Genomic DNA, 12268 nt, shown 5'->3' with positions numbered 1-12268 from the left:
CCTGTCCTAGCTGGTTTAGGTGTAGACTTGTCTGGGGCAAGGGACTGGAATGAGTAATCTCCTGATGTCCCTTCCAACTTAAGAATTGAGAAGCAGCATGGCCTAGTGGATAGAGCATGGGCCTGGGAGTCAGAAGGGCCTGGATGCTAATCCTGACTCTGCCTGCTGTGTGACCTTGGGCAAGTCATTTCTCTGGGCCTCAGTTACCTCATCTGTAAAATGGAGACTGAGACTGTGAGTCCCACATGGGACAGGGACTGTGTCCAATCCGATTTGCTTGTAACCACCCCAGCACTTAGTACAATGCCTGGCACATAGTAAGTGCTTAACAAATACCACAATTACTTCACCTGTAAAATGGGGATTAAGACTATGAGTCCCATGTGGGACATGGATTGAGTCCAGCTGATTAATTTGTATCTACCTCAGCACTTAGTCCGGTGCCTGGCACATAGTAAGCACTTTACAAATACCATGGAAAAAATTCAGGGAATCCCTCATTCCCAGCATTTGTGATGATGCAGGAGAAGGCAGCAGCAGAAGCCATTTACCCTGGGGCCTGAAGAAAATGCCACTGAACACTAGAAATGGAGAGAGAGAGGAGGAGGGGAACTCCTCTAACTGCTCTCCCCAGGGCAGAGGGGTATGAGGTTGACGTTTGCAAAGATTCAAAATAAAACTGCAAGCTATTTTAAAGAGACAAAGTCCAAGTTTAACAAGCTGGCATGACCACATTGTGACACGTCTGTCTTGCTCTCCGGGTAAAATACACGGGGTCCCTATGAAGTGCTGACTTGCAAGATGGGTCCTGACTCCTGAGAAAGGGGTGTCTGTCATAGCACTTCCCAGACCTCCTGCCAGGGTGGAGAAGGAAGCAAGTTCCTATCCAAAAAAACCCCAAAACTATGGGCAATGCCAACCCCTGTTGGGTTTGCCAGCCCCAGGAAACGAAGCGCCAAGCATTTCTTACACTGTGCCTTAAACTGATGAAAGTTGGGAAAGTCCCAGAATTTTCTCTGCCAGTGGCTGGCTCCGTGACCCTAGGTAAGTAGCTTAATTTTTCTAGACCTCAGACTCCTTCTTTCAAATGTATAGATCACAGTTCCTCACAAGGGTGTTTGCGGGGGGAGGGGGATAAATAAACACCATCACTCTAAAGCCTTTGGCCAGTACAGCCACTTCTGTTTACCCTTGCTAAGTCAGGGCAGAGAGAATACAGCTATCTGAAAAATCTCCCCTGAGAACCTGTGGACTCGAAAATGTGGAGATCAGTAACGATGCATGGGAAGAGAAGTTATCCCACAGTAGAAAGAGTAATGGCCTGGGAATCAGAGGACCTGGGTTCTAACCCCAGCTCCACCACATACCTTATGTGTGACCTTGGATAAGTCACTTAACTTCTTTGTACTTCAGGTACCTCATTGGCTCACTGTCCTCCTACTTAAGACAGTGAGCCCCATGTAGAACCTAATTATCTTATATCTACCACAGTGCTTAGTACAGTTGCTAGCACATAGGACATGCTTAATATCAGTTATTATGAAAATCTCACTTGTTCTCTTTATTCTAGACCTTTCCCTGCCTCTGTAGTTGACGGCCAATGGCAGAAAGTGTGCTTAGAGTTGAGAGGGGTGCAGGGTTGGAGATTCTGAGGCACCGTTTTTCACAGTTTTGTCTCCCTTGTATGAGACAGGCATCATGGAGCCCCCTCTTTCCTCTCCCCCACCCCAACACCCCCCGCCCTACCTCCTTCCCCTCCCCACAGCACCTGTATATGTGTTTGTACAGATTACTCTATTTGACTTGTACATATTTACTATTCTATTGATTTTGTTAATGATGTGCATCTAGCTTTACTTCTATTTATTCTGATGACTTGACACCTGTCCACATGTTTTGTTTTGTTGTCTGTCTCCCCCTTCTAGACTGTGAGCCCGTTGTTGGGTAGGGACCGTCTCTCTATGTTGCCAACTGATACTTCCCAAGCACTTAGTACAGTGCTCTGCACACAGTAAGCGCTCAGTAAATACAATTGAATGAATACAGATTTATTACTCTATTTGTTTTACTGGTACATATTTACTACTCTATTTTGTCAATGATGTGCGTCTAGCTTTACTTCTATTTATTCTGATGACTTGACACCTGACCACATGTTTTGTTTTGTTGTCTGTCTCCCCCTTCTAGATTGTGAGCCCATTGTTGAGTAGGGACCGACTCTATATGTTGCCAACTTGTACTTCCCAAGCGCTTAGTACAGTGCTCTGCACACAGTAAGCGCTCAATACGACTGAATGAATGAATTATTTGTACAGTTTAAAAAAATGATACTTGTAAAGCACTTACTGTGTGCCAAGCAAATCGGGTAGGACACAGTCCCTGTCCCACGTGGGGCTCACGGTTTTAATCCCCATTTTATAGACGAGATAGCTGAAGCCCAGAGAAGTGAAGCGACTTGCCCAAAGTCACACAGGAGACATGTGGCAGAGTCAAATTAGAACTCAGGCCCTTCTGACTCCCAGGCCCATGTTCTATCCACTAAGCCACTCTGCTTTTCAAAGATGCCTATGATACCCTTAGTACTGTGCTTGGCACACAGTAAGCACTTAAATGCCACACTTATTTTCCCATCACGAAACTGAACCTTGAAAGTGTGTCCAGATGTAGATAGCAACTCCAGCTTCAGCTGGTGGCATTTGGTTAGATGAGACCCAAGGAACTCTGGCTCCCTGTGATGCAGCAGCAGCAGCCATATTAATGAGTGCCCACTGCAAGTAATACACTGTACTAAACATTTGGGAAGACAGCAGCACGATACACATTTGTCTGCCCACAAGGAGCTTACATTCTAACCAGGAAGACAGACATAGAGATGTTCACAAGCAGTGGAAACAGAATAAATAAAACTGAGTGTTCAGTCAAATATGTTGGAACTGGGCTGAGCCTGGGATTTCCTGGGGGCCAGGCCACCCTAGAACTTTTGCTCCCCAACTTGAGGACGAGAGGCAAAAATTTGGTTCTGTGGGCCCTCCAAGAATCCAGGGCTCTGCTTCATGGACCCAGGGTTCTGATTCAGTCTGGTTATCCCGCGTGTCAGACACGTTTAGTTGAGGTACCTGAAAAGTTGGCAGGAAGCAGCCTAGAGTGTGATCTCTAGTCCAATAAGGGACAGAGACCATGTCTGACCTGCTATGTTTGTTTCTACTCCAGTGCTCAGCACAGTGCTTGCTGTATAAGTGCTTAATAAATGTTATAACAAATCTTGGGAGTCCCGATAGTGTGGAAAGGGAGTAAACACCAATAGTGTGAAAAGGGAGTTAACATGATATACAGTATTCCCCTCTCTCCTGCTGCATCATCTAACTGCCAGATCTTAAGTTGACCAAGTAAAATGTAGTTCTTGGAATTCGGCTATGACCATCCTTCACTATTCCAGGAGGCCACTGAGCGGCAAGGAAAGCTAGGACAAGACCCTGAACTCATTGCACCTGGGAGAGCAGGGGCTCCTTCAGAAAAGCAGTCCAGTTTCAAAAGTAAAGTGAAGCCCAATTTAAAGCAATGGGGACCGAAAAAGGGAGCAAACTGTCCCTCAGCCTGAAGTCCTTAAGGACCTCATACTTCAAAGCTGTGTCAATCAATCAATGGCATTGAGTGCTTACTCTGTGCAGAGCAAGTTAAAACTGTGTGACTTGACTCCAGTATGAACTATGGACTCCAGTCCATACTTCACTCTGCTGTCCCGATCATTTTTCTACATAAACGTTCAGGCCATATTTTCCCACTCCTCAAGAACCTCCAGTGGTTGTCCATCCACTTCCACATCAAACAGAAACTCCTTATCATCAGCTTTAAAGCACTCAATCACCTTGCCCCCTCCTACCTCACCTCGCTGATCTACTACTACAACCCAGCCCGCACACTTCGCTCCTGTAATGCCAACTCATTGTACCTCAGTCTCATCTATCTCACCATCAATCTCTTACCCACATCCTGCCTCTGGCCTAGACCACCCTCCCTCTTCACATCTGAAACAACTCTCCCCACCTTCAAAGCTTTATTGAAAGCATACCTCCTCCAAGAGACCTCTCCTAAACCCTCTCTGCACCTGGACCTGTGACCTTTGGCCATTTGGTATTTGCCCCACAACACTTATGTACATATTAATGTCTGTCTCCCTTTCTAGACTGTAAGCTCTAGACTGCAGGCGGGAACGTGTCTTTCAATCGCATTTATTAAGCACTTACTGTGTGCAGGGCACCGTACTAAGCATTCGGGAAAGAATACCACAGTAAAGTGACAATCCCAGCCCACAGTGAGCTCACAGTCTAGAAAGTACTACACTCTCCCAAGCACTTGGTACAATGCTCTGCACATAGTAAGCATTCAATACCATTACTGGATCACAACTAAGCTTGAAGAACACTGGCTTAGAGCATGCAGATAGGAACTATGATGGGAACTATGTGTGACCTAGTGGATAGGGCATGGACCTGGAGTCAGAAGAACCTGTGTTCTAATGCCAGCTCTGGCCTCTGCCCTGCAGGCCTTGTGTTCTACAGAGACAGGGCATAGACCCAAGAAGAAACTGGTCCTTTGGTTGCCCTCGCAGAGTTTTGCCTCTGCATGAAGCCCCACTGCCAACTTGTTCCAGCCCCCTGATCTGGAGCAACAGGAACACAACAAAAATGAGAACCTGTATACAAACATAAATTAGCAAAACTGGGTAACTTTCCAGATTACCACATGCACTGTTATGCAAGAGAATCTGACACACACAGTTCACAAAAAGCAGCGTGGCTCAGTGGAAAGAGTACGGGCTTGGGAGTCAGAGGTCATGGGTTCTAATTCTGGCTCTGCCACATATCTGCTGTGTGACCTTGGGCAAGTCACTTAACTTATCTGAGCCTCAGTTACCTCATCTATAAAATGGGGATTAAGACTGTGAGTTCCACATGGGACAACCTGATCACCTTGTACCCCCCCAGCGCTTAGAACAGTGCTTCACACATAGTAAGCGCTTAACAAATGCCATCATTATTATTCACATACTGGCAGGAATACAGATTAAACACTCAAGAAACACTCAGGTTTTGTCAATTAGGCACTTAATACAGTGCTTTGCACACAGTAAGTGCTCAATGCGATTTAAGAAATTTTCAATGAGACATGAATCCTTCAATATTAGATTGATCTTTATTATGTTATCAAAGTACAACAAAATGTAAAATCTTCCATTGACATGTTTCATCATTCACAGACAAAAGAAAAATAGATACTATGTGCAGGATTTAATATACATATTCTGTGAATTATACATATAAAATCCTGGGTCTCACAATTAAGTTCCATACAAAATACTGTTAAGTATAGAGCAGCAAAGTGATAACTACACATTCCCTGAATTTTTCAAGAGGGTCTCAAACACACACACCATGTCTGGCCTACAACTCCTCTGCCATTATTGCTGGGTTCCAAAGTCACCTTCTGCTACTGCTCGCTGTTTCCTGTGGCATAGTCCTTAATGAAATGTGTCACAAATTTTGCTCTGTCACTAAGACTGCATTTGGTCCTCGATTTTTGGTTTATGAAAAAGGGCCCGGGGGGATACATTATAAAGAGCCAGCAGTAGATATGAGAGGGTTTCTTTCCTTACTGTAGCATTCAGAAGGAAACTCAACAGCTACACATTTCCTTCTAAAGCGATACCAATATCCTAATTTCCAGTAGGAGATAACATATGCTCCCCCTTCATTTAGACATGTGCACTCATTTACTGGGATTTATTCCTTGATTTAAAATGAAATAAAAAAGGAACACTTCCACCCGATCATTTAATATACTGAGAGATAGCTGACGCCACAACTTGTGCCCTTAAAGTTTAAAAACGAAACGCTAGAGCTCCCTCAAAATGAGTTCCCTTGTAAGCCAATTGAACTTGGTACCATAGGGCACTTTTTCCCTCCCAGGTGGGCCACGGGCTCAGAGAAACCTCACTGTAATTTGCTAGCCCATAAGTAGCCGTTGCTACTCTTCCCCTAATTGGGGTGGCCATTCATCCAGTTTTATAGCAGACAGTCCAATTTTCAGCTGGTCTGTGACCTGTCCGGTACAGATACAGTACTAGTATTTAAGAGCTCAATCTGTCTCCTCCTTGGCTCCTATGGCTAAATGCCCCACCTCAGCAGTGGCACCCAGGTTCACAAAGCTCTGGGAAGGGAATGAAAAGGTTCTTGAGAAAGTGTGGAGTGCTGCAGGGGGTCTTTCCCAAGAAGACACCCTAGGTTGAGGTGAACCTCTACAGGCTGCTGCGAATGGTGCGTAGGACGACATCCCTACGTTGAGGGCCCAGAGTAATACATGTGATGTCACATGCATCTGGGTGACTGATTTCCATGAGGGCATCAGTAGTTGTCCTACTCTTCAGCACCAGTTCCCCCCCCTCCACCCCCCCGGCCGAAAAAATAAACCCAATCCCATCTTTTTTCTAAAAGTAGGCACTACCTACTATGCTCTGCAATTCTAGTCAGAAACCTCAGCTGCTGCCTAAAAAAAAAAAAAAAAAAAAATCAATCCATGAATTCAAGAGGGTACTGGATAAGGAATGCTGGAAGTCTGAGATGACAGTTCACATATGAGTGGAGCTGAGTGTTGAAGCAGATCCAGTCTTGGTTAGGCCCTGCCCTGGGGCAAAGGGTTGGCATGCAAAAAAACTGCTGAAAGTCTAAGGTTTTGTGCTACTGCACCCTCCTCTTGGAGGCCCCCACATTTCTGTGTGCTTAGGGGGAACAACCTCTATATTCTGCGTTTCATAATAGAACATCATTAGTACCTACGGGCCTCAAGCTAAAAACCACACCAGCTACTTTAACAATTCTGGTAAGCAGAGCGGCTTAGTGGGAGTTGGTCACCTTGGAATAGGAGGCCTGCCATGCCAACTGCAGGCACAGCCCAACAGTTCAGGTTCACTTTCAGTCTTAACTTAGGAAATAAAAGACAGAATGTGATAGACGATACTTCCAAAGATGCACATACCAATTGATTTGAAAATCCTTGAGGCTGGTACTTCTCCCATGGTAGGAGATTATGATGACAAGTTGAGTCTGACATCACCAGGACTCCCGACTGCCTACTATAGCTTTATAAAGCCTCGTGATTCACTTTTCATTCCTACCCAACTCCCAAGAAGGGGTGTGGGCCTGTTGTCGGCTAGGAGTAAAGCGTTTCTAGATACTATTCAAGCCTCGAAGTGCTGGTGGTCACTTCTTGTGGCTTTTCTGCCCTACAAGGTGGTTGTGGGTTGGAAATTTCATTTGTCACCAGGCATTGGACTCAGACATTTTTTTTTTCGGAAAAAGATTTTAAATTAGATATTCATTATACTACTTTTAAAATTATAAGAATGAACAGATATTAAGGACAATTAAACCAGGTTTATTTATCTTTTTAAAAACCCACCAGAATAAGACAGTTTTATCTCTACTGTACTCTCCCAAGCGCTTAATACAGTGCTGTGCACACAGTAGGCACTCAAATACATTTATTGAAGTAAATAAGAAGTAAACCAGAGAGAGCTGGTTCAGATGAGCACAAAGATGCTGCATTTCCCAAATACCACAGAGGAGAGGTGCCTGGAGCAGGACTACAGGCCAGCCACCTCCCATCAGTCTTAGGATCTAACCAGCTATGGCTCCACTTCCAGACATCTTAAAGGAAAAAAATAAGAAGTCAATAGCCAACAATGCTTTTCCCTTGATCCCCAATCTGAATAGCACCAGGGGTTGGGAATTAGCCTAGATTTAACAACAACAACAAAAAAATCCACCTGAAAGTCTTCCAAACACAAATGAAGGTTAAAAATCCTCCCTATCCCTGCTTCTCTCATTCATAAAGCTATATATTTAACTGTGGAAAATGCCTTGAAAGAAAAAGGCACACAAAATTTAGGTGCATCTAATACACTACTGAGAATCCAAAAGGTGAGCATAGGCTCCTGTCTAATTTTCTGCCACATGTGAGATATGGTACCTCTAATTGGGGGGGGGGGGGGGGGGGGGGGGGGGGGGGGGGGGGGGGGGGGGGGGGGCAAGACACACACACATGCGTGCGCACCAACATGGGCAAATATACAGCACAAGTAAAAGCAGGAACAGATATTTACATATAACCTTAAAGGAAGGCCAGAGAAGCTGGAAGAATAAAAAGCTTCAAGAGAGACAGATAAACCTGTGGGTACTGGGAGGAGGCTGAAGACAACTGAACAATGGATCATGCTGAAATTTGGCTATTGTAGTGAGGTGAGGGAAAATAAGGCAGTGTTCTTTCTACTTAAACATTCTTTGGGGGCTCTGCTTTTGAGAAAGGTTAATGTCTTTGGTCACCACAGTAGTGCCCAGCCTTGATTTAAACATTTGGAAATAGCAATAATGTTGATCTGGTTCATTTAACAACCCCCTCAAAAAACTGTTTATGTACTTAAAAAGAGTAGGGGAGGGGTGGGCTCCTGCAAGGGAGCCCCTCAAGGATCTTGGCACAGCAACCTGGGATGCCTGTGTGGCCACATCTGTGCCCTTGCACAGATTACAGGGTTAATGGAGTGGGGAGCGGGGAGTTTGGTGGTGGGGGGGTGTCAATCTTTCAGTCAGACACAGCAGATGAAGGAACAGTGGCGAGAGCAATGGGCTACTTGAGTCGAGGCTTGTGGGCCCTGTCCTTGCTAAGGATCAATGGCCTGCCTTTGATGGGCAGAGGAGGAAGAGAAGTTAGTCTCTCTAAGGGTAGCCCCACTGGGACTTAAAAAAACCAAGTCAGCAAATGCTGCATTTAACCTGCTTGTATCCTGCCCCATCATTCCAGGTGTAAAATTAAAATGTCTCATGGACCTTAGTCACAGAACTGAGCCTGCATCTTTACAGGTCTTTAAAAAAACCTAAATATCCTAGTGAAAGAAAAAACTCCTGATTTACTGACAGAGGTAACAGCAGCCTTACTGCCATGACCACCTACGCATGCACCTCTCAAACTGGTATCTTTAAGATCTGTGGTTACTTTGGTGCCTGAACAGTTTAGCAAACACATATGGCAATCCAAACATTACCTAATCCTGACGGCATCCTTTTTCATGGAATCAAGTAGGCCCGTTGAATTAGGGCTGTACTTTCCTTCTTGTTCAGGAAGGAGCAGCCTGAGACCCTCAAGCCCCATGACTGAGCAGCAGTTTGATCAAGAACTAAGGAGTGCAGTTGCTCCATGGTCTCGCTTCCGCAAAAGACTGAAGACAATCAAGAACTTAACTTTGATCTTTTCTTCCCCAGAAGCCAGTTAGCTTAATATGTGGCAGTGTGAAAATAAAATATACTTTAGAACCAAATGAAAGTATTCTTTCCCCAACTTCCGAGGTTTTCTATTTGCTTTTGTGGCTTTTAAATTCATAAAACACCCCACAGAAGCAGACAGGGAAAACAGAGCTTTGGACAAACCATACTTTCCTCTCAGCTCCCTGATACTGTCTACACTTTTATCATTGCAGAAGTGAGTCAGACCACTGGTTCTTTCCTCTGTGAGAGAATTCACTTCTTTTGGGCAGAATGGTGAGCAAATTCATCAACTATAGTGTTGAAACACTGAATAGTTCACTGGGCGCCCCAGAAAACACGTGACAAGGAATCAGGGGGGTCAGGATGGGATTACAGATATCAAATCCAAAGAGACAGGTGATCACTAACCATTAGTTCATAGTTCATAAGGTGGCACGGGGAGAAAGACGAAGAGGTTCCAAAAGTGTAAAAAGGAAAATAAATTTCACGGCATCGAAGTAGTGTTTCCCCCTTGTTAAAAGGGAAGGCATCCGGGGTGATGGAGTTGGCTACCAGAACGCGTGGTCACGAACCAAAGAGAACCTTTTTCAAATAGGAAATGGTGGTGATGTTTGAGAGCATTTCAATATGCTCATTACCTTGCAGCTCTAACAGCGTCACCTCCTGCTTCTGTTGGCCTACCCATTTGTGGCAGTACAACGAACTCTGCAGGTTCACAGTTCCGTCGCCATTGCTGTAGAAGATCTTGGGGTCTCGATCAGGGAAGCTCTCATAGAAGAATGAGTCCGGTGTTTGGACTCCAGTGCCGTATAGGCAGTGAAGCCGCACCCCAGGAGGGGTCATCGGATAGACCAAGGGTTCTGTGTCTTGTCTCATGTACCAGCCATCCGTAAAGTTAATATCCTTATAGAACTTCTCGTAATCCCGGAGGGTGTAATTGGCTGTGGGGGTGCTCACAAACACTTTATCTGAAGACCAGGTGTAATTATACGGGAGCAACCAGTTGGTAGAAACTGCAGACCTCTGCTGCTCTCGGATCTTCAGCGTACTGATGACAGGAATCCGGTTGTTGTCTCCTGCAAGGTTGAAGAGGCCCTTTGGTTACTGAGAAACGACACACAAGAGACAACCCGAAATAGCTTCCTGATTGGTCAGCGGTACCCCTTCCCTCCCACACAACACGGTTGCCTCACCCAGCTTCCTGCCACTTAGTCTGAGGCTGAAGTGGATGTGCAGGGAGAAAGTTAGTGGGTTTGCAGGATTCATTCATTCAATCGTATTTATTGAGTGCTTACTGTGTGCACAGCACTGTACTAAGCGCTTGGGAAGTACAAATCGGCAACATATAGAGACGGTCCCTACCCAACAACAGGCTCACAGTCTAGAAAGGGGAGACAGACAACAAAACAAGTAGACAGGTGTCAATACCATCAAAATAGAATTATAGCTATGTACACATCATTAATAAAATAGAGTAATTCATATGTACAAATATACACAAGTGCTGTGGGGAGGTGGAGGGGGGAGGGTAGAGGGGTGGGTGACGGGGAGGGGAGGAGGAGGAGAGGAAAACGCGGGGGGCTCAGTCTGGGAAGGCCTCCTGGAGCAGGTGAGTTCTCAGTAGGGCTTTGAAGGGAGGAAGAGAGCTAGTTTGGTGGATGTGTGGAGGGAGGGCATTCCAGGGCAGAGGTAGAATGTGGGCTAGGGGTCAATGGCGGGACAGGCGAGAACGAGGCACAGTGAGGAGGTTAGCGGCACAGGAGTGGAGCATGTGGGCTGGGCTGTAGAAGGAGAGAAGGAAAGTGAGGTAGGAAGGGGCGAGGTGATGGAGAGCTCTGAAGCCGAGAGTGAGGAGTTTTTGCTTGATTCGAAGGTTGATAGGTAACCACTGGAGATTTTGGAAGAGGGGAGTGACATGCCCAGAGTGCTTCTGTACAAAGATAATCCAGGCAGCAGAGTGAAGTATAGACTGAAGCGGGAAGACACAGGAGGATGGTACATCAGAAAGTCAGTCAGCACTGCCCTAGACACACTTAATATAAGGCTCAGCCTAATCAAAAGTAGAAGATGCGATGAAAGAAGCCAATACAGAAAGTCAGAAGCAAGTACAGTCTAGGCATCCTGCATTCGCCTCCCATAACAGTTCCCTGAGGTAAGGAAAGCTGGCAGTTAGAAAACCGCTAGGTGTCGCTATTGATTCACGGGTGTCTGCATGCCATGGTGAATTAGTGTTTGGAATTTTATGGGAAGGTTAGCCCACAAATCTTACAGCAATGTGACCTCATTAACCAAAACCAACTAGGGCAAAGACAGTGTGGCAAACTAGTTCAGCATCAGACAGAAAGTTCAGCCCCAGGCTCTTTTCCTGCTCCAACCTCTGTTTTCTATTACAATAGGGGAAGAGTTGTCACACCTCCCTTCCTCATTTTCCCACGCCAGCCACTATTTTTAAATGATATTTGTTAAGTGCTTACTATGCACCAGGCAAGGTATTAAGTGCTGGGGAAGATATAAGCTAATCAGGTAGGATGCAGTCCATGTCCCACATGGGGCTCACAGTATTAATCCCCATTTTACAGATGGGGCAACAGAGGCATAGAAAAGTGAAGTGTTTTGCCCAAGGTCACACAACAGATAAATGGAGGAGTCAGGATTAGAACACAGGACCTTCTGACTCCCAGGCCTGTGCTCCATCCATTAGGCCATTCTGCTTCTCTTACATTTGCCTGGAAAGGGAAATGTGGGTGAGGTGGGGGGGGGGGGTGGAATGTGAAAAAATTGTTCACATGATAAATTTGAAAAGGGGCTTTGCTATTTAGCTATCTCCACATCACAAGGTAACAAGAATTTCCACCCTCCATATCAGCTCATCTAACTGCATCTCACTCTTGATTCTCTTGTCTCAGACCCCATCTCCCTCCCTTTCCAACAACAACAAAAAAATCCACCAGACC

The 12268-nt window shown here is 45.5% G+C and overlaps 1 protein-coding gene across 2 annotated transcripts in view; it reads right to left on the bottom strand.

Annotated features, from left to right (window-relative positions):
* Window positions 1–8086: 8086 nt before the first annotated feature.
* PLA2G15 (phospholipase A2 group XV) overlaps window positions 8087–12268 on the bottom strand; it is a 46670-nt gene continuing 42488 nt past the window's right edge. For both annotated transcript variants that reach the window (XM_038740766.1, XM_038740767.1), the window contains exon 6: window positions 8087–10390. In XM_038740766.1, the coding sequence (XP_038596694.1) occupies window positions 9879–10390 (512 nt within the window). In that variant the 3' untranslated portion in view covers window positions 8087–9878. The remainder of the gene's footprint in view (window positions 10391–12268) is intronic.

Source organism: Tachyglossus aculeatus, chromosome X1, assembly GCF_015852505.1.
Source record: "Tachyglossus aculeatus isolate mTacAcu1 chromosome X1, mTacAcu1.pri, whole genome shotgun sequence".
Classification (NCBI taxonomy): domain Eukaryota; kingdom Metazoa; phylum Chordata; class Mammalia; order Monotremata; family Tachyglossidae; genus Tachyglossus; species Tachyglossus aculeatus.
This window is presented reverse-complemented; position numbering and strand designations above follow the sequence as displayed.